Genomic DNA, 24,608 nt, shown 5'->3' with positions numbered 1-24,608 from the left:
CAGCTTCTCCGCCGCCCTCATTCGGTCTTGCCTTGATTTGCCAGGCCTGCCTCGTGTTAATTCACGCCAACAAGCCAAAGGCGGCATAAGGAGGCGTAAGGCGGCATAAGGCAATGGAGGCGGCATAAGGCAATGGAGGCGGCATAAGGCAATGAAGGACCTACTCTCATTATTCTACTCAACGCAAAACTAACACAGGAAAAGGACTATTCTCACACATACGAAGAAATAACTGAACTATCGCGAGGCTACATGTTGTTGTGTGACTAAACTATGAGGGGGAAATTTAACCTTTATTGTACAAACTCAAAACCGCAACACTACCCCTCTCCCTCGTCAGACTCGTCCCCGAGTCGAACCCAACAAAAATGGAACGACCGGTTTTGAGAATGATCTGGAAAATTAACTTTTACTTTTACATGTGACATATAAATGTGGTTCCCCCTAACATTTACTCTAACCCGTGTATGTGACAGTTTTAAAACACTAAATATGTCCCCCTAATGCGTTGAGTAGCTACTCTGACAGAATCACGCCCACAATTAACCGAATCCGGAATTTGTCAAACTAAACATATAGCCGGTGGGCAGCATTTTATATACAAGCACAAAAAACTTAACCTTATTTGCAGTTCTATGACCCAGGACCTGTCCTTTTTGGGAAGAAGATTGGAGGGGAGAGAAAGCACAGCAAAGCACAAAAACACACATCATCATCACATTTGCTGCTTGCTTCTTGCTTCTTGCATCTTGCATCTTCTGTGTGCATATATCAAACCGGCTAGCCCCCAGACCGGCATACAGGCCATTCCTGCTCTTCAGGGCTAACTAAACTTACAAATCTTCTCCTCCCTAGCACACCATAATAAAAATGCACAACAAATGCTTTTATTTTGCCAGCGGGGCCAACCTCATGTGGTCCGACTGCGTGACATTCATGCCACTCAAAATAAGTGGTCCGAAGATGCAAGGTGAACTTGCAGCAAGGTGCTGCACAGCAGAGGTGCAAGGCCACAAAACTTGTGGTCCATAAGTGTAATATGTGCAGCAAAGTATTTGTGGCAGCAAAGTGCTGCACAGGTGCAGCAAAGTTATAACAAAAGGATACGGCAGCAAAGTGCTGCACAGTTCGGCTGCACAGAAGTAGCAAAGTGCAGCAGGGATGCTGCACAGGTCGATGGTGCTGCACAGCTCCACCTCAAAAATGGTCATGGGGTGGGGGGAAGAGACAAAGCACGACCAGCAAAGCGGAAAGGGCGCAAAGGTACACAGCAAAACAAGGTAATGCAGCGTGAGGGGCGCGGAGGAGCGAGCGGAGCAGGTACCTCCCCCCATCGTCGGCTTACACTACCCTAGCCCTTCCTTGTATTTACAAATTCGTCTCTACGTCTTGTCTCCCATATCCCCCCTCTAATCCAAATTCGTCTCCCAATCCCTCCCAGGAAGGAAGGAATGAAACAACCACAATGTCTCATTACGTCATGATGCGTCTTACACTCAAACAGCTCACTTGGTTCTGGTGTGGAGCTTCGTCCTCCTTGGTGAATGGCTGTGGATGGCGCGAAGGGAATTTCTCTTCTCCTAACTACACCACTGACATTTACTTTTAAACTACCCGCGGTTGTACCCTGCCAATCGGCTTCATTAAACGATGTGGTTCTAAAAACCGAATTCCCATTGTCCACTCTGTGGTGCCCTTGAAATTTGGTTGCTCACTCCCACAAATTTTCACTCTGTGCTCTTGCACAATTTCGAGGCTGGGTCGTGTGGCCCTCCCAGCAGGTACAACTACCTGCGCACCTCCGCCACTGAAGTCACCACCCGAGCTTACCTGCTCCTGCGAGTAACTAACTGGGGAAGGCCCCTCCTGGCACTTTACCCCCTGATGCCCACCTTGGCATTGGGCAACCCGGGTCCTTCCTTTGGATCCTCGGGCCCCACTCAACAACTCACAACTACCCTAACTGGCTCCCAGAGCCTACCTGTGGCCTCACCTGGCTGACAAACTACCAGTGGCGGAGTGCCCCAAAAACCATACGCACCAATTAAGCCACACGCCCAGCCATTCCACAGTCTCACACACCCTACAAAACACTACTTGCTACTACCTGCACCACAGGTGTCAATATCCATACAAATTTTGCCTGTGCCCTCCACCTGGCTTTATACTACCCCCCTGGGCTTTCGCGAATGGTTTCCATCAACCCCCATTCACTTCATCGCACCATGCATTCCACACCTTTTACTCCCACACCAAGCATTCCACACCATTTATTCCACACACCAAATTTTGCACACCATTTATTTCACACACCTCTTTTCTCGCACACCTTTTGTGCTCACACACCTTTTTCCATACACCTCGACACAATTCCATTTATTTTCCACACACAACTCCGGTTATTCTCAACACAATTTCTCATCAAACACACAGCATCATCTATCTGACTGTTTTTCCCCTAAAACTTGTGCTTACCCGTCATCCCTTTAGACTATGCACTCCCTTGTCATTATCAACCACATAAACTACCTACGTCCCCACTATAGGTACAATGTCACTACTTAACTCTCAGGTCTCTCCACTCTGCTAATTCCCTATCATTATCCTAGCCCTCCCTCGGCCAGCTTCGGTGCCCCATGGAGGTAACCATCGCTGGCACCTCCATGTGCCTGTCACTGCCATCCCCCTAATCTAATGCTCATGAGCCCTGGCCATGTGAGGAATGGTCAAACTACCATTCCTCCATGCTGGGTACACTATCCTCATCAGTCCACTACACTCGAGCCTCTTTGTGTGGAAATACATTGTCATCACGGCTCGGCTTGGAAAGGCCGAGCGATCCATTCGGGTGGTTGGTCGCCTGTATGGGGTGTCCGTCCGGCATTTTCGATCCACAGGGGGAGGAGGCATGGATGGGCCGAGGTGCAGGGGCCCATCTCTGCGCGGGGCCTCGTGGTCCCACGCTCGATGGCCCAACCGACCACGGTCAGAGCACCGCACCCACAAAGGTGCGCGGCTCCGAAATCTCCTACCTCCCCTTGAACCTCGCCGATTGTCTTTGCCGCCACGGCGCGGCACCAACCATACAGGGCGGGGGCCGTGCACGGCGGTCCTTGTGAAACCGCCGCAGCACCGATCCCGGTCCCTGCTGCACACAACTCACCGAGGGCTCACGTCAGCTATCCGTCGCGCTAAACGCTACCCTGGTCGGTGTCGATGCTTGAGCCGCGTTCTCACCACTCGCGACCCACCCCGCACTCACACACCCAGGCGTCACCGCGCCTCCCACACACTCCACTACCGCACACTCTCCTTCCACGTCCTCTGGTGTGCATTCTCCCTCGTACTTCACACTCGTACCTGCACACATTGGCGCACTGACACCCCTCACACACTTCATTATCGCACACCCTGGCACACACTCTTCCGTTACACATTCTGTAACACCCCCCGGGTGTGCTCTCCTGCACACACTCTGTAACATGCTCTGGTGTGCACTCCTGTACACTCTCTGTAACACACTCCTGTTACACACCCTTCCCTCACACAGTATAACACCCACGGGTGTGCACTCTCCTGTTGCACACCCAATCATCGTACACTTTTTCCCCAATCTTGGGTGTGCACTCCTTCACACACTCTAACACACTCTCCCGTTACCGCACACTCTGGCGCACACTTTTCTTTCTCACACCCGCACTCCGGTGCACACTTTTCTCTCACGCGCACCCAGTCACCCTCGTACACCGCACAATGGACCTTCCGCGACCTCCCGGGTTTCGTTTCTCTCCCAAGCGCACCAAAACCCATTCGAGCCAAACACATTCGCGCCATTAATTCTACTCACATTGGGGACCTCCTTTGCCGCCAGCACCTGTAAACCTTTATTGGGGTTAGCAAGCACGGCATCACGATGTGAACACAGACTTTGTGCGCATCCCATTACTTTCTTGATTTATTTACTTTCTCTCCCATCTCTTCCCGAGTCCGGGGGATAAGATAAGACTGATTAAGTGCTGCCCTGTGTCTCTGCGTCCCGATCATTGTAAATACGTGTGGGAATAATTAAACCTGTGTTCTTCCTTTTTTCCATTCGATCGTTCCTGTGGATTCCTCATTGGCTAAGCGTAGTACGAATAGAACCGCTCGAATCGGGTTCCACTACCTAAACTGTACGGACCACGTGGTACTCAATCCGCTCAGCGTACCCAAACCACATGTGGCTCGTGCAAGGCTTGCTTCCTCGCTTCCGTGGCGGCGCAGGGAATTAGGTACGAGCGAGAGTTGGTCCCGAAACCCTACTTTGCGTTTGCCCGGAAGGGACGTTTCACGTCTCGGTTCCGTCAAGCCCAGAAAGAACAAGGGGATTAATCCCCCCTTGGTAAAGGGAAGAAGGGCGGCGGAGAACCGTAACAATATATATATACACAAAGAATTAAGTTAAGCACCCCCCCCCGTTTTTTGACAACCTCGCACATTACAAGTTTGTTGTCGTCAAAACAGTGTATTATACCCATGATATTGCTATATTTTCTGGAGAAGTGATATTATGGTCACATAAAAACATAACAATCATGCCGTTTTCAATATTTTATTCTGAATAATTTAAGGTGAAATTTTTTGGGAATTTTAGGCATATTTTCACCTCAATTTAAGTATGGAGCTATAGGTCCATCACGGACAGTGTGGATGACGTTTATGTTTTCTAACGTACAGTCATTGTTCTGAGAAGACCTCTAGCGATCTTTGCGTCAATAACGTGTGTAGGACCCACGTGATCGGATCACTGACTCAACCAATCACTTTTTTTCACTTTGATCACTCAATTTCATCAATGGATAATTGCTAATGTCATACCAATCATTATTTGATCTCACATACCTTAGAATATATGCCAATGTATACATATACACAAAGAATATATATTAGGGGGTGCTTACCTTAATTCGTTGTGTAGGGGTGCTTAACTTAATTCTTTGTGTATATATATACACAGTCACGTGAAAAAGTAAGTACACCCCATGTAAAGTTTTGACTTTTTCAACATATATCAACATACAGCTATTTGATCTTCATTTCAACAATATTGACAGATAAAGGTGATATAATATAACAAATATCATGAAACATTTACATTTTGTCGTCCATTGTATAATTTAAATAAGCATAAATGCAAATTTCACAGGTGGAAAAAGTAAGTACACCCCTACATTTATCACTACTTCAAATACCTAAAATTAGAATCGGGTGCACCAGCTCAGGTGCAAATGATTAGAGCATCGTTAGAGAGGATCTTGGAGGAACCTGTCTCATTTAAACCTCAGAAATTTAGTTGGGTTTGCTCTTTGTTGTTGAAGTGTGCGGCATCGCCATGCCTAGATCAAAAGAGCTCTCTGAGGCCTTCAGAAAAAAGGTTATAGATGCCTACGAGTCTGGGAAGGGATTTAAAAAGATCTCCAAACAATTTGAAATCAATCATTCGACTGTCTGGAAGATCATCTCCAAAGGGAGAAGATTCCAAACAACTGTCAACTTGTTCAGGCCAGGTCGCCCCACGCCCCAGCAAGTTCAGCCCGAGTGCAGACCGCAAGATGCTGAAAGAAGTCTCAAAGAATCCCAGAATGTCATCACTGGACCTACAGGTAGCTCTTGCCACTGTTGATGTCAAAGTGCACGAGTCTACCATGAGAAAGAGGCTGCACAAATTTTATCTACATGGGAGGTGTGCCAGGCGGGAACCGTTGCTGTCCAGAAAGAGCATCAGGGCAAGACTAAAGTTTTCCAATGAACACCTCGGCAAAGACCAGCACTTCTGGAACAATGTGCTCTGGACAGATGAGTGAAATGTAAAGGTAGAGCTATTTGGCCACAGTACCAGAAGACATGTTTGGCGAAAACCAAAGTCAGCATTTGACCACAAGAACCTGATACCAACTGTAAAGCATGGTGGTGGAAATATTATGGTTTGGGGGCGGCTTTGCTGCATCAGGGCCTGGGCAGCTCACCATCATAGAATCCACTATGAATTCTTAATTGTACCAGAGGGTGCTTGAGGATAATGTGAGTGAGGCCATATGTCAGAAAGTTGAAGCTCAACCGAAGGTGGACCTTGCAACATGACAATGGCCCTAAACATACCAGTAAATCCACCAAGGAATGGCTGAAAAGAAAGAAATGGACGGTTCTGGAATGGCCAAGTCGAAGCCCGGATCTAAATCCCATCGAGATGTTGTGGGGGGATTTGAAACGAGCTGTGCATGCAAGAAACCCCTCAAACATCACACAGCTGAAAGAATTCTGCATGGAAGAGTGGGCAAAAAATTCTCCCAGTCGATGTCAGAGACTGGTAGACAGTTATAAGAAACGCCTACTTGAGGTTGTTTCTGCCAAAGGGGGCAATACCACCTATTAGAACCAAGGGTGCACTTACTTTTTCCACATGCGAAATTTGCATTTATGTTTATTTAAATTATGCAATGGACTACAAAATGTAAATGTTTCATGATATTTGTTATATTATATCACCTTTATCTGTCAATATTGTTGAAATGAAGATCAAATAGCTGTATGTTGAAATATGTTGAAAAAGTCAAAACTTTTCATGGGGTGTACTTACTTTTCCACGTGACTGTATATATATATATATATATATATATATATATATATATATATATATATATATATATATATATATATATATATATATGTATGTATGTATGTATGTATGTATGTATGTATTATACAGACTTGGCATTTAATATGGAATATTTTTTTTCTGGGGGTGAACTTACTTTTCAAGATGACTTAGAACCAAAAGTTCATTGGAATTATGTTGAAATTATTCTAGATTTTGTTAATGTGACCTTTAAAAGAAACAAAAACCACATTTGACATTTCGAAGCAAATAAATTGATCCTTGAAAGTGATGTCAACTGATATCGAACTCAATTCACGGACAGTACTGTGTTAAACTTCTTTGCGTTTTCCAGAAGTATCTCTTTATTTTGCACATTAGCGAAATAATTTTTTTAGCAAAAACACAAGTAAAATTACGACTGGGATTACGGACAGTAAAATTACAGTTCAGTACTTCGTGTAACCCCCACGAGCATTCAGGAGAGCACGTACACGTTGAGGCATTCTGTTCACGAGATATGCCAAGGTTTGGACAGGAATAGCTTGCCATGCAGTTACAATAGCCTGCTGCAATTCACGCACAGTGGCAGGCTGCTGGTCCAAGTTGTCGATTTGACGCGTTAATTCTGCCCACAAGTTCTCTTTCGGATTCATATCCGGGGACGTGGCAGGCCACTCCATATGCTCTACACCACGGTCAGCAAGAAAGTGTTGGATCATGTGAGCACGATGAGGCCGTGCATTGTCATCTGGGAAGACAAAGTTTCCTCGAAAGGCTGCACAAACAAATGGAAGCAATGTTTCTTCCAGAATGGCCCTGTACTTGAACTGGTTCAGGTTTCCATTCAGAACAACCAGGTCAGTTTTGCCCCCTGCATGAAAAGCAGCCCAAACGGTCACCCCATCACCTCCAGCTTGGACTCTTGGCACTATACAATCTTCGTTGTAGGCTTCATGCACTTGTCTGCGCACTCGGACGCGGCCATATTGACGATAGACCAGAAATCTAGACTTGTCACTGAAGATCACGTGATTCCAGTGTCCTGGCTGCCATTGACGGTGCTCTCTGGCCCACTGCAATCGGCGCTGGCGGTGTTGTCTGGTCAGACATGGCTTTCTCAGGGGACGCCTGGCACGATGGCCTGCTTGAACCAGTCGTTGGTTGACTAGCCTTCTGGATATAGGCACATTTGTCAGTTCCTGCCACTCAGCCCTAAGCCGATTAGCTGACTTGGTACGGCCATTGCGGACTAACCGGTGCAGCTGGCGATCATCCCTCCTTGTGGTTCTGCGGGGACGTCCTGACCTCGGTATGAGAGTAGGGACACCCCTCTGAGCATTTCGTTTCAGGATCTTTGACACCTGACCTTGAGTGATGCCATACTGCCGAGCAATAGCACGCTGTTTCATGCCGGAATTTCGTAAAGCCACCACTAAATGACAAACAGCATTGTCGAGTTGACGGACCATCTCCAGGGGAAGCGGCAATAACTTTTGTAGACGTGCAGCAGTTGTTTTCTACTAATACAGAACGCAACAACCCTTATATACCCGATTGTGAAGCCAATTGTCAAATGTACCTGTCCGTACATTTTGTCACGCCACCTGTGATATAATCCTGTTATTGACTTTTGCTGCGACAGACAATCAGTGACATGGTTCTTTTAACAAAGAAATCACCGAAGCGTAAAAGAAACTCACCAGATTGATATACCGAGTTCAGAAAGTAAACCCAAGTCAAGAAAAAAAAATTATTCCATATTAAATGCCAAGTCTGTATATATATATATCTATATATATATATATATATATATATATATATATATATATATATATATATATATATATATATATATATATATATATATATATATATATATATCTATCTATCTATCTATCTATCTATCTATCTATCTATCTATCTATCTATCTATCTATCTATCTATATATATATATATATATATATATATATATATATATATATATATATATATATATATATACAGTGGAACCTCTAAATCCGAATTTAATTCGTTCCAGCGGCAGTTCGGATTGGGAAAAGTTCGGAATTAGAAACTATTTTCCTCATAAGAAATAATGGAAAGTGAATTAATCCGTTCCTGGACCCCAAAACCCCATTATCAAGACACTGTTAACTGCAAATACACATGATTCAAGGTAAAATAAGATGAGTAAATGCCCTAAATATCAACTAATAATAATAATAAAAACAAGAAGTAAATGTACTAACATGAAAATAACTGCATTTACCTTCGTGGAGAGTTCTGATGGTGCATGTGGAGGCTGGAGAGGAGGAAGGAGGGAGAGGGTTTTATTGCTTGGAAGGTGAGGCACCTTCCAAGCTAACATCAGATGACTTGACTTACGGTGTTTGCTCTCTTTGTCTCTTAACACCACTTGTAGAGGGTTGGGGCTCACTAGGCTTGCTTTCTTTAGAGAACCACCTCTCCAAAGTTGCCTGGTGTTGGCGACTTTTCTTAATTTTTCTGAAGTGGTCAATCACATCGTCACTGAACAAGTTAATGCTCCTGTTAACCACTGCTTTAATAGGGTGCCACTTTTCAACAATGGCCTGTGTTTTAGACCAATGGAAGCACAGTTCTCTAATTTCAGCACTGGAAATGTTACGCACTGAAAATTTCAGCACTGAAAATATGAACGACGCTCGCGGCGGGAAATATGAACGACGCTAACGCTATGTTGGCGGTTCGGTTATAGAAATACATTCGGAATTAGGGACAAAATTTTCTCGAATTTACGGTTCGGAATTAGAGTAGTTCGAGATGAGGGGCGTTCGGAATTAGGGGTCACTACTGTATATATATATATATATATATATATATATATATATATATATATATATATATATATATATATATATATATATATATATATATATATATATATATTGTTGCGGTTTTGAGAACCCACACAAGTAACATCATTAAAGGTTGCACCCCATAGATAGGCCATATGCAACACGTAGGTCACCTTAGGACAGTAGTTATTTCTTAGTATGTGTTTAGATAAGGCCATGTCCAGTAGTTGCATCTGCGTTGTGTCAAACAAATAAGAGTAGGCCCCTCGTCCATTTTGGCAGCCTCCCTCCAAGTGATGCCATTAAGCGCTCTACAGTCTATGCCCCATCGGCCCTCCCAATTTGTTACGCTCCTTGGCCAGCAGCCTTCGCTGCCCTTGGGCTTCCGCTCGAACCAGCCCAAAAGCCACGAGGTGAGGCCCGAAAATGGGGCGGAGCCCAAGGATGGAGGTGTGGCCACGTCAAGCGGCCATCAAGGCGGAGCCGGTAAGCCATCACCAGCCAACCAGGGCGGAGGTGAGATCGCCTGACCGGGCGTGGTTGGGGCTTCCAGAGCGTTCGCTGGCTTGGCTTATAAAAGCGCGGTCACAAAGCCCTTGGACAGGACTCGCTGTGGAAGGTTGAGAGGACTTGAGTGTATATGCGCTTTACCAAGAGAGGACTGACTGGGTGAGCTCGCATGAACAGGACTGCGGAGAGGACTGACGCAACTGCACTCGTTATATGAGGTTGACCTTCAGTTCTGAGCCGGGAGGGCTGATGTGCTTTATTCAGAAGAACTGGTACGAGAGTTGAGTACGAGAGGGAGAGACGCGCTGTGCCAACCAGCTTACAAAGGACGAGCGCGCGGCACGCATTGCTGAGAACTGCAGCGTGCAAGACATTGGGGAAGGGGCGTTTGGAGCGAGTAATACCGGGAGCGCGTGTAAAGGCGCCGGTACGCATATTACATACGCGGCCAAGAGCCACGAAGTCGTGCTAGCCCAGCTTACTGACCTTTCCCCGACACAATAATTGTCCGCTCGTGCCTACGCTACGCGGAGAGCTGTCTGCCGTCCACAATCATCGCCTGGTACGGGTCGAGGACCCGAGCCGGACCGGAGCCTGAATGCCATCGCCGGACCTTCCACCCTACCTTCTACATCCCCGCGTGAGTCTGAAGTCTGAGACCGAATCTGAGAGTGATCGGGCCCGTGTCCAGGGAATAGAATAAGACTGTTATTAAGGCTGCCCTGTGTTCTTTTCCTTCCTCTTTCCTTGTACATTCTTTCGTTTCCTCTTTTTGTACATTGTAATAAATTGCCTTGTTCTTCCTGGTTTCTTCCTATCGTCCTAGTCTTTTCTCCATTGGGTACGCATGGCACGATTAGGAACCGCTATAATCGGGTCTCGTCCTTGTTAACAGCTCGGGTCGCGGATTGCTATCCTCTCGGCATATTCAATCAATATCCGTGATTCGAGCAGGAGTTATTTCCTTGCTTCACGGTCGGTGTTAGTACTTAGGTAATAGGACTAAATTCGACCAACAACCCTATTTAACACCGACCGGAAGGAACGTGATAACTTCGGGATCGCGTCGGCCAGATAAAAGACAAGGGGATTAACCCCCTCTTGATAAGGGGAGAGCCGACGTCGGAGATCCGCAACAATTTGGTGTCTGGGAGTGGCTGACAACATGTATGTCGTCAACTATAAGCGGGCTGATAATCATTGAAATTGTAATGGGAAACATTTATTGAAGGTAATTAGTATTTTTGCATACGCTGCAATCGGATGTTCTTTTTGCTTCTGTGGCTGGGCAATTCCCAAGTGAGGTTAGTTGTCATTATTTTTTCCTTTGTTTGTGTTTATCTTCCCACTGCATGATGCTTGCTGGAGCATTTAATGTACTTTTTTCTTCAGCGATGGATGCTGAATTGGGAGGGGAAGGACAAGTACAGAGCATGAGTAATGGGCAGGTCAGGTAGGAAACGCATTATTTACCAGAAGCCTTTTGTTGAGTTTGCAAAAGTAAATGAAGGCTGGATTAGGGAATAGCATGTGCAGCTTGCCAACTGAAAAGATGATGGTGGACCAAAATTCTGGAATGAATCAACTGAATGAGTTTTTACAATTGCTGGGAGAATTAAGATGCCATCGGTTCCCAAAAACATATACAATTCTGTGCTATTCTCTCCTATAAAAAAAAAAAAATTATTTCCAAAATTCTGAAATAAAATCGTTACATCAATGAACAAGATAATAAATAATTAAATTGATGTATGTGGGAAAATTACACGCCCAGACCAGGAATCGAACCCAGGTACTCTGGTGAACCGTACCAGTGCTCTGCCATCTGGGCGACCCTGACTAAGCATGCAGTTGCCCAGATAGCTCTTACACAAGACACCAAAACTTTGCATTTCCTTGATATTATTCTAAATAGAACATGGTGCATGCTATTGCGTTGGTGAAAACTTTTGTAAATCATTCCAGGAATTTTTGTTTTGCTGGTTATCATTAGATTGTGTTTAATCAAGTAAGAATAATCACTTGAAATATGCATGTGGAGCAGCCTGCGATTAATGGCCTGGTGTTGGCACCAGTCGCAACACCTGGCTTCTACCTTCCATTAAATGCGATCAGCTTCAAAATCCTCAAAAGACAATGATAATTTGAGACCGGCATTAAATGCTGATAATCTCGTTGATTGGATCTTGCATGCTCTCACTTGCATTAGCTCTCTGCATTCACTCAACGTGTATCACCACATAATATCACAGCATTATTTCAGTCCTTACCCAACATATCATGAAAGTTAATATGGCCCTTCTAGCCATACTGAAAAATAATGCAAGTGATAGAAGTTTGCACAACATGTTTACTTGGAACTGTTATGATTTCTATATCTCTTTGATTTGAAAATATAAAATTATTTCGCATTTGCTTTGTAAAACAGGGTTTGTGGTGTTGCACTCTGACCTTTTACATCTTTTCCAGGAACAGCTGCATGTCCAAACGGATTTTTCCACTGCACGAACGCTGGATTCAGGCCTCAAAATATCCATTCTTCTCTTGTGAACGATGGCATTTGTGGTAAGGACGAAACCTTTTTTTTGCGTGTTATAAGTGTTGGGATACTATATGACTGTTTGATTTATTTTTACTTGCCCCAAATCCCAGATTGCTGTGACACTACTGATGAATATAACAGTGGAGTTGTCTGCGAAAATTCTTGCAAGTAAGTTCTTCTTTTGCTCTTCATCTGAACAACATTTGTATTGTGTATTATTATGGCTTGTGACTATGAAATATTACATCTAATGATGATGTAATCACTTCCGTGACTGAAGATTGTTGGAGGTTATGTTTTCACCTTTGCCTGTCTGTCTCTGAACAGGATATCTCATAGAGTTGTAGATGGATTCAAACAAAACTTGGTTCACAGGTTGGGTGTGTGACAAGGATGAATTGATTTGATTTTGGTGAAGATCCAGATACGATGTTTCAAAAAAGTCTTTGTAAGCGATTCTTCACCATTGAGATATGGGGCAAAAAAAATGAGATATAGCACAATATTTCAAAAAGTTGTGCATTGATTTTGATAAAACTTGGTCGATGAGTTGGTTCGGTGTTGATAACCGATTTTGGTTAACGTCCGGATGCAGATCCGACCCATCAGTGGGATACAAAACGTAAAACGTTTCAGGGTTTTTCGCAAGTGGGTTTTGTTTTTCAGTGTTATTTTTTCAGGGTTTTTACATACAGAGAATGAATTGGATGGCAACATAGAGAGTAACCCAGTTTTAGGACCGGCAGAGAAGATAACTGAGAAGGAAGTTGAGGAAGCGATAAAAGCAATGAAGAGTAGAAAAGTGGGAGGGCCGACGGGAGTTGTGGGAGATATGTTGAAGGCAGCAGGAAGTTGGGGTGTGAAGAGAATGACAGAGATCTGTAATCTGGCGGTGAAAGAAGGCCGCATTCCAGTGGATCGGGAACTGAGTACCCTCGTCCCTCTATACAAGGGGAAAGGTGACCCTCTAGAGTGTGGCTCATACCGAGCGATAAAGTTATTGGAGCATGGAATGAAGGTATTGGAAAGGGTGTTGGAGAGGAGGATAAGGAACAAAGTGAAGATCGACGAAATGTAGTTTGGATTTATGCCAGGAAGAGGAATGACAGACGTGCTTTTTATTGTGAGGCAGTTGCAGGAGAAGTACATGGAGAAGAGGAAGAAGTTGTTTCCTGGGTTTGTTGATCTGGAGAAAGCATTTGATAGGGTTCCACACAAAGTATTGACATGGGCAATGAGGAAGTTAGGAGTGGAGGAATGGTTGATCAGAGTAGTGATGGCAATGTACAAAAGAGCGCGCACAGCTGTAAGGATGAAGGACGGGAACAGTGGTGAGTTTGAGGTGAAGGTGGGAGTGCATCAGGGGTCGGTACTAAGTCCACTACTATTTGTAGCTGTGATGGAGGTGCTGGCTCAGAACGTAAAGGAGGGTTTACCGTGGGAGTTGTTGTATGCAGATGATCTGGAGTTGATTGCGGAAAGTATGGATGGACTGAAGGAAAAGATGAACAAGTGGAAGGAATGTATGGAGACAAAAGGTCTGAAGGTGAATATCGGAAAGACGAAGGTGATGGCAAGTGGTAAAGCATGTGCTGAGGTGGAAAGAACTGGGAAGTGGCCCTGTGCTGTGTGCAGGAAGGGTGTCGGAGTGAACTCCATTCAATGTACAATGTGCGCTGAGTGGGTTCATCAAAAATGTAGTGGTCTGATAGGGTCATTAACCAGTGTGGCAGCTACATTCAAATGTAAGGTGTGCACAGAGGGAGCTGCAGATGGAGGAAATGTTGAGTTGGATCTTGGAGACGGCGTGAAGCTGGAAGGTGTGAAAACATTTTGCTACCTCGGAGACATGCTGAATGGAGAAGGTGGATCAGACTCGGCAACGGTTGCTAGAGTGAGATGTGCATGGAAGAAGTTTCGGGAACTGAGTGGCGTGCTGATGAGGAGGGGAGTGTCGTTGAAGCTGAAGGGAAAGGTGTATGCAGCATGTGTGAGAAGTGTTATTATTTATGGGAGCGAGACATGGGTAATGAACGTAGAGCAGCAACGAAGGTTGGAAAGGGTGGAAATGCGAATGGTTCGATGGATGTGCGGAGTATCGTTGAGAGAGAGGAAGACAAATGATGAATTGCGAAAAATGATGGGAATAGAGCCTGTGATTGATGCTGTGAAGAGGAGCAGGTTGAGATGGTTTGGTCATGTGTTGAGGAAGGATGAAAGTGACTGGTTGAGAAGAGTGATGGAAATGAATGTAGAAGGAAGTAGAGGACGGGGAAGACCAAGAAAGACTTGGCTAAAGATGGTGGAAGAAGAAATGCGGGCAAGGGGTTTAACAAGGAGAGATGCAGAAAATAGGGCAAGATGGAGAAGATTGTCATGGGGACCGCAAGGCTAACCCCCGCTCTAGTAGGGAAAATGGCCTTAAAATGCATGTTGTTGTTGTTGTTGTTGTTGTTGTTGTTGTTGTTGTTGTTGTTCAGGGTTTTTGCACGTGCATGCTGACATTTAGCTGCTCGTTTCCACCTCACTAAAGCTGAGCTTTCTGAACAGGATTAGTCGTGTTTTTGTTGTCGCGTCTTCGTCGGTGTTTTGTGTTTTATCCTGTGCAATATTTCAAGTAAATCCGTTCGTTGTTTTGTACTATTCATTTCATATTGTCAAGGCCTGAAGGGCTTTTTTCAAGGCCTTCCTCTGATAGAAAGTATGCCGTGATTTAGCCCATTAGTCCCGGGTGTATTCCTGGGTATCTTGCATCTATTTCCTCAACACTATGCTTCCCTATTTCCTATTTCTATTTCCTCTCTTTGTTTCAAAAATCAGAACAAACAAACCAAAAAAAACTTTATATTTCATTCCATAACGATTCTAATTTTTATGGAATTTCCTTCTGCTACTGGTTCTACATCCCACCTGTCCTCTTTTCTCTAAACGAAATCTATATTAAATAAAAATGTTAATGTAAATATAAATGTTACATCTTGGGGAAAAAAAATCATTTAAAGAATGAATTTCAATCCTGTATCTCTTTCACAAATGCTGCACATATTCTTCTTCATCACAATATTTCTCTTCTACTCCTTCTCAAAAAGGTTTTTTTCTGAGTGGTCTGCTCTCCTCATCCACAAACCTTCCATCTTTTCTCGCTCCCTCCTCACTCCCGCTCATATAGTACTGCATTTCTCCTTGCGATTAACAACCGTTATAATCTCCCATGCCATGATCGTTATCTCCATCTGTCAGAGCTGGAAATATTCAATCTGGAAACGCACCCACCCTTACCCCACCCCTTCAAAGCTTCATGTGGTCTCTTTCTAGCTCCCTCTTCACACCACTCCCTAAATGTTTCCCCCTCACCCTACCCTCGAAAACTTTCCCCCACATCCCACACATTCAAACCTTCCCCCACACCCCACATACTCAAACCTTTCCCCTCACCACCACCCACCTCCCCACCCCCAAAGACTCACCTTACTCCTGCAAGGTATCCCCTTCCTCTCCATCCTACACCATCCCAACCCCTCTCCCCCCTATCTATAACTCTGTTGGACCTCAAACATCTGAGGTCTTAGCTCCAGCCTGACAGATCTCTTCATCCAAGCCGCTGCTAAATAAACCAGACATCATCTGTTGAACAGATCTTTTCTCTCACAGGATGCCCTCGACTCATTAGTGACTCTTCCCGGTTACTGTCTCTTCCAATTTGATAGGCCTGAACCACGCCCAGGCGGTGGAGTTGCACTTTACATCAATAACTCAATTTCTCACTATATTTGTACTGACCTTACATCTCCCAATCCCCATAGTGGGGTGCCCGGCATTGGGAAATTTTAATTTTAATTTCAAGTTGATGCAAAAGTTTACTTTTTTGGATCATCTTGAAGGTCGGGGTCTGAATAACATTTTTGGTATGAGTGGAAAACGATCAGCCCCCATTGGGGCACTTGGGGGCATAGGGGGTACATGGACCCACCGTGAGAGGAATGTGAAAAGTTCAAACTGTTCTAACTTTTGAAACGGATGATCCGATCCGGTGCCACCAGCTCCTCATCTACTGTTGGGTTGGTAGTTGCACTGGCTTCCATAATGCATGGCAATAAATCTGACTTGCTACAGGAGTTGAGAGATCCTTCAGAAAACAGTGCAGGTGAAGATGATGAAGATTCGTGGTGGAAAAATTCCTCCAGATTTCCACCTCGGCTCTCAAGCACAACAAATGCTTGTCCATACAACTCTGCATGTTGTTTGAAGTGCTGTATTTTCCTCTGAAGTGCTGTCTTCGTTTGAGTTTTCTGCTCATGGAACAGCAACAAGTTGTTTTTATTGATCGGCGCCGTCAGAAGTACGTTATTGAAGCCAAACACATCTTTCGAAGGCCCCGGATGTTTGAGGTCCATACCGTTTAGGAAGAGGGAGGGGGAGCATCGGGTACAGGACAGGGGAAGGGAGGGGTAGGGTAAGATGACTGGTGAGAGTGGGAGGTGGGGAGAGCTGTTGATAGTGTGTTGGCGATTGCAGAAGAGTTCGGAGAAACGAAAGGATGAGGAGGACAAAAGGTTTGAGGGTGATGGAAAGAGGCGCAATGAGGTGTTGTTTGAGGGGGAGGCATAGCAAAGCCGAAGGTTGGAAAAGGTGGAGGTATGTGATGGAAGTGGGGAGGAGGGGGGAGAATTGGAGAAAAATAATAGGGGGGGGGGGGGGGGTGGGAGAGATTAGAAGGGGATGGGTGAAGGGGGAGTTTTGAAGGGGAGGGGTGAGGGGCGTGAGTTTTGAAGGGGAGGGGTGAGGGGGGGAGTTTTGAAGGGGAGGGGTGAGGGGGGGAGTTTTGAAGGGGAGGAGTGAGGGGGGAGTTTTGAAGGGGAGGGGTGAGGGGCGTGAGTTTTGAAGGGGAGGGGTGAGGGGGGAGTTTTGAAGGGGAGGGGTGAGGGGGGGAGTTTTGAAGGGGAGGAGTGAGGGGGGAGTTTTGAAGGAGGAGGAGTTTTGAAGGGGAGGGGTGAGGGGAGATTTAGAATGGAGGGGGGAGTTTAGGAGGGGAGTGGCAAGGGGGGAGTTTAGGGGGAGAGGGGTGAGGGGGAGAATTGAAAGCGAGGGGTGATGTGGGAGTTTTGGAGGGGAGGGATGAGGGGGAAGTTTAGGAGGGGATGGGTGCAGGGGCAGTTTAGAAAGTGGATGATTAATGAAAAACGACATTTATTACAAACTGAGTTTATTGTGATTTTCAAGTCAGAGAGCCATTTGAAAACGATAGAGGAGGAGTGGAATGAAGGTGAGTTTAGAGAATGTGGAAAGGAATGATTGTAAGAGATTGAATTTTTTTTTTGAAATGGAATGATTTGATGAGGAAATTGAAAAAAGCCTTTTAAATAGGAAGAAAAACAGCGTGTTGTAATAAACCACTGAATAAAACATTGCAGGGGAAAGTTTAAACATATTTAAATAAAACCGTGAAAAACAATCTGGGAAAAGTCCCTGAAGTGAGGGCGTAGATCAGAGAAAGGAGAAAGGGTTTAAACAGATCCTTTTAACTACAGACCAATCAGCCTGCTCCCAATTATCAGCAAAGTCATGGAATCCATCATTGCTTTGGATATGAAATCTTTCCTCTTCTCCAATGGCTTGATCTCTGATCATCAATTTGGATTCAGACCAGGTCACTCTACTCTGGACATGCTGCTTCTCCTGTCTCAACAATGGATGGAGGTCCTCAATGCCAAACAGGAAATTAGAGCTGTCTCCCTCGACATATCACGTGCCTTCGATACGGTCTGGCACCCAGCTCTGCTCACCAAACTCTACTCCTATGGTATCCATGGAAATCTCCATGCATGGCTTGCGGACTTCCTCTCTGGTCGTAGTCAACGTGTGGCCCTGAATGGATTTCTCTCATCTCCCCTTCCTGTTCAGGCTGGAGTTCCCCAAGGCAGTGTGCTGGGCCCTGTGCTTTTTCTAGTCTTTATCAATGATCTCTCCGACTCTCTGGAAAATCCTCTCTATCTCTTTGCTGATGACTCCACTCTCTGCCGCTCCATTCCTCTTCCCTCAGATCGGCAGTCTGCAGCCTCCTCACTCTCTGAAGACCTGGACAAAATCACAGACTGGTCAAACAAGTGGAACATGTCTTTCAATCCTGACAAATCTCACACTCTTACTATGTCTCTCCGAAAAGATTGACTGGACAACCCTCCCATCTACTTTCTCAACAATCCTCTCCAAGAAGTTCTGTCGCTCAAGCTTTTGGGTCTCACTATCTGCCATGACCTTTCTTGGGAAAACCACATTTCCAAGCTGGCCTGCAAAGCCAGTCGCCGACTGGGCATCCTCCGTCGTGCGAAGTCCTTCCTAGGCACACCTGAGCTCCTCACCACATACAAGGCTTTCATCCGCAGCTCAATGGAATACTGTTCTCCCCTATGGGCTGGTGCTCCTGCCTCACACCTAGCTCGGCTTCACGCTGTTGAAACCAAAGCTTTCAGAATCATTGGAATCTCCCGCGATGAAGCTATCTCTGAGGGCCTTTCACTCACTCACCGCAGGCAGGTAGGTGGTCTTTCTGTCTTCTACCGACTCCTCTCCGGCCTTGCTCCCCCAGCTCTCTCTGTGCTCTGTCCCCCAAATATTCCTACAGGTCGCACAAGATCTGCCAGCAAGCCTCTGATGGTTAAACTGCCAAAATCTCGACTCTCTGCTCACCTTCACTCCTTCAATCCTCTTTTCTCCCGCCTCTGGAACAAACTCCCACACTCCTTTCAATCCCACCCCTCCCTCCAGGTCTTTAAAACAGCTGTTCACCACCATCTCTTATCTTCCCCCATCCAAAACCTTGATCTTTTCTACCCCCGCTAATTCACCCCAGATCCACCTTGTTTGAAATTCCAACTTCTTTCCTGGAAGTCCTGGCAGTGTCCATCTGTTTTATACCTCTCCCACCGCCCCCTTCCCATGCCCCCCCCCCCCAAAGCCCTCGCCCTCTCTCAGATCTCTCGATGTCTCCATGTCTCTCGGTCCCTGCTCTCAAATGTTGTGTTTGTGTCCTTCCCCCTCTCTCCCCATCTTGTCTACCGCTCCCGATGTTATATGTTTTATGTGTCGGTTTGTCTTTCTGTGTGATTAATGTTAGCTCTTTCACGAGCCTCGATCTTGTATTAAAAAAAAAAGAAAAAAAAAAAAAAAAAAAGGAAAGGGTTAAATGAGATGGAGGAAACTAGAATTGGAAAGGCGAGTATCGGCTGGAGATGGAAGGAAGAGGTGGAAGAAAAGGAGATAAAGGGGGCAGGGCTAGACAACAAGCACATGCCCGCGAGGAGAGAAGGAAATAAATGTTTTGGGGGGGGGGGGGGTGTGGGGGGGTTGCATTTAAAACGTTAAAAGGTAGATGTTTGGGGAAGTTAGGTGGAGAAGAGAAAATCTAAGAAATAAGCTATTCAAAATAACAAACTTGTTTGACTCCATGGGACTGACTCAATCTGTAAACTTTCCTTCTGCGATTTCTTCAAGTGGCAAATCTTCAGGCCTGCGGATTTCATGGAAACGATCGTTACCGGTAGCCTGTCGGTAACGTGATAGCAAAAACACGGAACCGAAAGTACGTTTCCCATCGCAGAAAGGCAGTGTAAGGCAAAAAGATGTAGTATTTACCTTCACGTGTGATTTTCAGCTAACTATTTTAGAAGTTGAGTTTTATTTCAAACAAAATTAGGCCGGCAAAGCTCAAATCTCAAAGTACATGTATATGTTACCTGAAAGGAGAGGGGCCAACAGTTTTCAATGATTTCGGCAAGACGAACATGCAATTCTGTCAAGAAAATCTGTATTGAAATTTATATTCAAAGTCCTACTTTGATATTATACGTTTGATATTACTTAAAGTTTATAGGACACGATTTTAAATACGAACGTTTTCACGTTGTTCCGATGTATTATATGGACATGGGACTTGCGGAACATCTCACAGTTTGCAATACAATCCATTAATTGTCCTATGACCTTCAAGTTGTTACACCGAAACTTATGGAAGTTGTACTATGTTATTAAACTGTTCAGTTTGACTTGAAATAAGTATTTTGTTTTGATTTGTTTCTCTCTAATTCTGTGGTGTAGAAATTCTGAAAAGCTGTATCATAAACCTAATAATAAGGGAGAATCAACTACTATGTACAGTAGTAGTAAGTACAGTGCTATGCTAGACGCGGAGGGGTTCTCAAATTGTGCAGACCGAACAGAGGAGGAGGGGGAGGGAGGGAGGGTCGATTCATTGTTGGTTTACATAATAGTTGAAGCATAAACGGTTTCCGTTGTCGTCTTGCGTTACAACTCATGAGACAGAAAATATTGTGAAAGTCAGTTCTAAAAAAAATGGAGAATCATCATGTAACTTAAAATAAGAATAAAACTTTATTGCATAAGGGTATACACAATCAAATTGACAGAATTTGCTCTTCTCTGATAATAAACATCAACCTCAATAATGAACATGCGTTAATTACATTGCTTACATGTAAATGACAGGATTTATTATTGGAGACTACATTTTTAATTTTGTATTACAAATGTTTTGCTTTACAAATTCTAAAGGAAAAAAAATCGTTTCCCATTAGGTTTGGGCACGGAACGGCATTTTGTTTCCCATCGGTTCCCATAAACTTAAATCATGGAACCGAAAAACGGTTACCGATGAGATCTGAAATCCCCAGGCCTGATCTTCCCTTCTGGATCTGGTAATAACTTACTTTCCCACAAATGTCTCCTGCTCTTCATCTGCTCCAATTGGTTCATCTGATCATAGGCTTGTGAAAGTCAACATCTCTTTGGCTATTCTCAGAGAGCTGCCTCAACGCTGGCTAGTCTGGCATTTCACTAAAGCAGATTGGCAGGGACTGTAAGCAGCCATCTCTCTTCAGGATTAGTCTCCCATATCTACTGCCCTCATGTTAACTTAGCCTGGGAATTCTTCCACAGAAACCTGCTTTCTCTCATGCACAGATTAATCCCATCTCATCTTCAATTATCCTACCCTTCTTCCTGCCTATGGCACACTGGATCCAATGGTGAGGCAGTTGCTCTGAAACAACTTGCCTTCTCTTCCTGGAAGGCAAATCCAACCGATGGCAATCTTAGATCATTCCACAAGTCCACAACAAGTGTATGTCCACTCCTAAGAGAGCCAAATAACACTATCTGATCAATCTCAAGAATTAACTTTCAAACTTGTCTCCCTATAAAACCTGGTGGCACTTTGTCAAGACTTGTACCCTCTGTCCTCTCCGTGCTTTGTCCCCCTCAGGTATTTGGAGGATGCATGTGGTCCACCAGCAACCCCCCTCCTCGTGAAACTGCCTAAATCCAGAACCACTGCTCACCTCCACTCATTTGTTCCTCTTTTTTTTTTCCACCTGTGGAACCACCTTCCATACTTTCTTCAATCTCATTCTTCCCCCAGTTCTTCAAGACAGCTGTTCACCACTATCTCAATTCATCCCCTATCCAAAATCATGATCTTTTCTACACCTGCTAAACCACCCCTCACACCTCCCAAAAATGGTGCTCATGTTATCCATCTTGTCCACCCATTGTGTCCTCCCTTAGCCCTCATCGTTACCTGCATCCCTTGTTTGTCAGTCTCCGTCTATTTTTTCCCTCTGCCCTGCTGCTGGCATTTCCACCTTTTTTTCCTGCTGTTCCCTTTATGTTGTGTCCTGAATTTATTTTTTTTGAGCCATAGCTCTTCCATGAGTCTAGACCATGTAGTCCAAAACAAAAAAAGAATCCCCCTCCTCGCTCCTCCTCCCCCCGCACCCCCCCATGATGGTCATCAGTAATGCTGTTTGAAAAGAGGAAAGATGTCACATCACATTGTGGTACGGGTTAGTATTCCCATATATTTCACAGTCTTCACGACATGGATTGGGTGCAACTTCACTATTCTAAAACCTTTTCTTACATGTACACTACATCCAAGTGACTTGGAACTTTTAGTTTTACCAATACCAATCAATCTTCATCTTAGAGGCTTTTACTGTCTGCCTCCATGACATTTGCATGGAGGTTGTTCCATTCATAGATTAACCTCTTGCTAAAATATTTAATCCTCGCATCAAGTCTGGATCTGTGCTTGTACAATTTTAGAGTGTCCTCACATGGTGGTGGTTTGTGTGGTGGAGAGATAAAGAAGGTTATTGGTACTTGTAGTTTCCTATGGAGGGGCTTGTCCACTGTGATCGCATCACCCCTGTGGCACCTATAAAACATGGATTTAGGGCTTCTAACTGCTGCTCATATGGGAGTCCTCACAGTTCAGGTACTAGTCGAGTCACCTGCCTCTGGACCATCTCAATCAACTATATATCTTGCATGCATGTTTCCATATTCAAGGTGGAGTTGAATCGGGGTTGTGAAGGAAATTGGTATTATTTCTCTTATGGGAGACAACGGTGTCGCCGCGCCTGATCATTAATCACCGGCCGAGCGGAGCCAGTGAGGGGCATGGCGCGGTCTTGTTATAAAGCCGATCGCCCCTAACCAATCAGGACTTTGCCCAATTGCAATAACGATCACTACAGCTCAAATTCACCCCGAGACCTGATACGTATATTTAATGTTCAATGGCATAATGTTGTGGGACTACAAAAGAGAAGCAATAACAACAGATGATGCAATCAACAAAACCCCCTACCCACTACTAAACATACGTACCCACAAAACAACGAATGATCGGAAGAGCCTTAAATATCCTAAGCCTTATCAGGCCCAATCATACCACTCGAGATAGCCAACTGATCTGATAGCCAACTGATAGCCAACTGAAGGCAGGAAATAACTGAGCTGTGCTGCGAGATACAGCTTGGAACCGAAGGAAGTGGCAGGTAAAACGTGTCCTTACAGCAGCCATATTCACCTGTGAGGACGTGGAGAGGCCTGGCTGGGTGGGGGGTGTGGCTCTCCTTTGGCAGCCTTCAGACTGACGCAGCCTTCTGCAAGGTGGCGCCCAGGTATTCCCTGGCTTCCGTCCGGTGTACCCACCTTTTCTAACCTTCGCCCTCACCTTCTTATGCTGTGACATGCCGTGCCCCTCCCTGCTCATTATTCTTTGGGCTGAAGACCAGTCTGGGGTGGGGCGACCCTTCCCTGATCTTTCACCCTGATGGTCAGGGTATCGCGGCACAGTGGCTATGGCTCTGGAGCTGCTTCTCCTGCCTTAACTGCAGCATGGCCTACCCAGATTCGAAAAAGGCATACAAGACATTAATTAAAAACATTAATTCCAATGAATTCATTGAACATTAATTCAATTAAATAAATTAACAGGATTATAATTCATTATTTGTCATATGTGGGAAAATTTCATGCCCAGACCAGGAATCAAACCCAGATTGTCGATGTCGATTTATTAAACATTAATTGCGGAGAGTAGAACATCTTACTATAATTCACCAAATTTCTGTCTGTCTGTTCCCAGGTACGGCAAAAACGGCTGAACCGATCCAACAACATTTTGGGTGGGTAATCCTGGGAACCCCTGAAGTAAAATAGGCTATATTGTTTTTCCAATTTCAGCTTTGGTCTCCAGCATTTTCAGGTTTGGACTCCCGCATAACGTTATTGTCCCGGGTACCGTAAAAACGGCTGCACCGATTGCAACGATTTCCTAGAACCCCTGCAGTATAATCCTACAATAATTCACCAAAAGAACATGACATGAAAATAAAAAATGGCTGAACAGTATTTCATGAACATTTTATTGTGGAATTGAGGAAAATCCTGATGCATTACGAACCTGTCGAATGCGGAAGTGGACAGATTACGGCAATGAGCTGGTTTGATAATATCCCAATACAACCGTCATTTAAAACAGTATTTTGTTATAAAGTATCACTTGATGATTGGAATTGAGTGAATACAATTACGATTTTGAATTCGTAATTGTATTCACCCAACCGTACGGAACTTCACATCATGATTTAAATATTTGTTTATGTCACGAATGTTGTTAAAAGTTTATTTTTTAATATTAATGGTTTTTAATTTGTGATTGGAGTTATGCTGTTTGGAATGAAAAAAGAGATATCGAGTTCAAGTGAATGACGAAAT

General features: G+C 44.7%; 1 protein-coding gene across 3 annotated transcripts in view; it reads left to right on the top strand.

The window, feature by feature from the left end:
* The window catches only part of PRKCSH (PRKCSH beta subunit of glucosidase II), a 306,309-nt gene that overhangs the window by 29,831 nt on the left and 251,870 nt on the right, over positions 1-24,608 (top strand). For all 3 annotated transcript variants that reach the window (XR_013622808.1, XM_068114189.2, XM_068114202.2), the window contains exons 3-4: positions 12,455-12,550; positions 12,638-12,695. Coding sequence is in view for 2 of the 3 variants with exons in the window: in XM_068114189.2 (XP_067970290.2) it covers positions 12,455-12,550; positions 12,638-12,695 (154 nt within the window). In the remaining variant the exon portion in view is untranslated. The remainder of the gene's footprint in view (positions 1-12,454; positions 12,551-12,637; positions 12,696-24,608) is intronic.

This window comes from Myxine glutinosa, chromosome 1, assembly GCF_964187855.1.
Source record: "Myxine glutinosa chromosome 1, kmMyxGlut1.1, whole genome shotgun sequence".
NCBI classification, from domain to species: Eukaryota; Metazoa; Chordata; class Myxini; order Myxiniformes; family Myxinidae; genus Myxine; species Myxine glutinosa.
The sequence above is the reverse complement of the archived record's forward strand: the minus strand, read 5'-3'. Positions and strand labels throughout refer to the sequence as shown.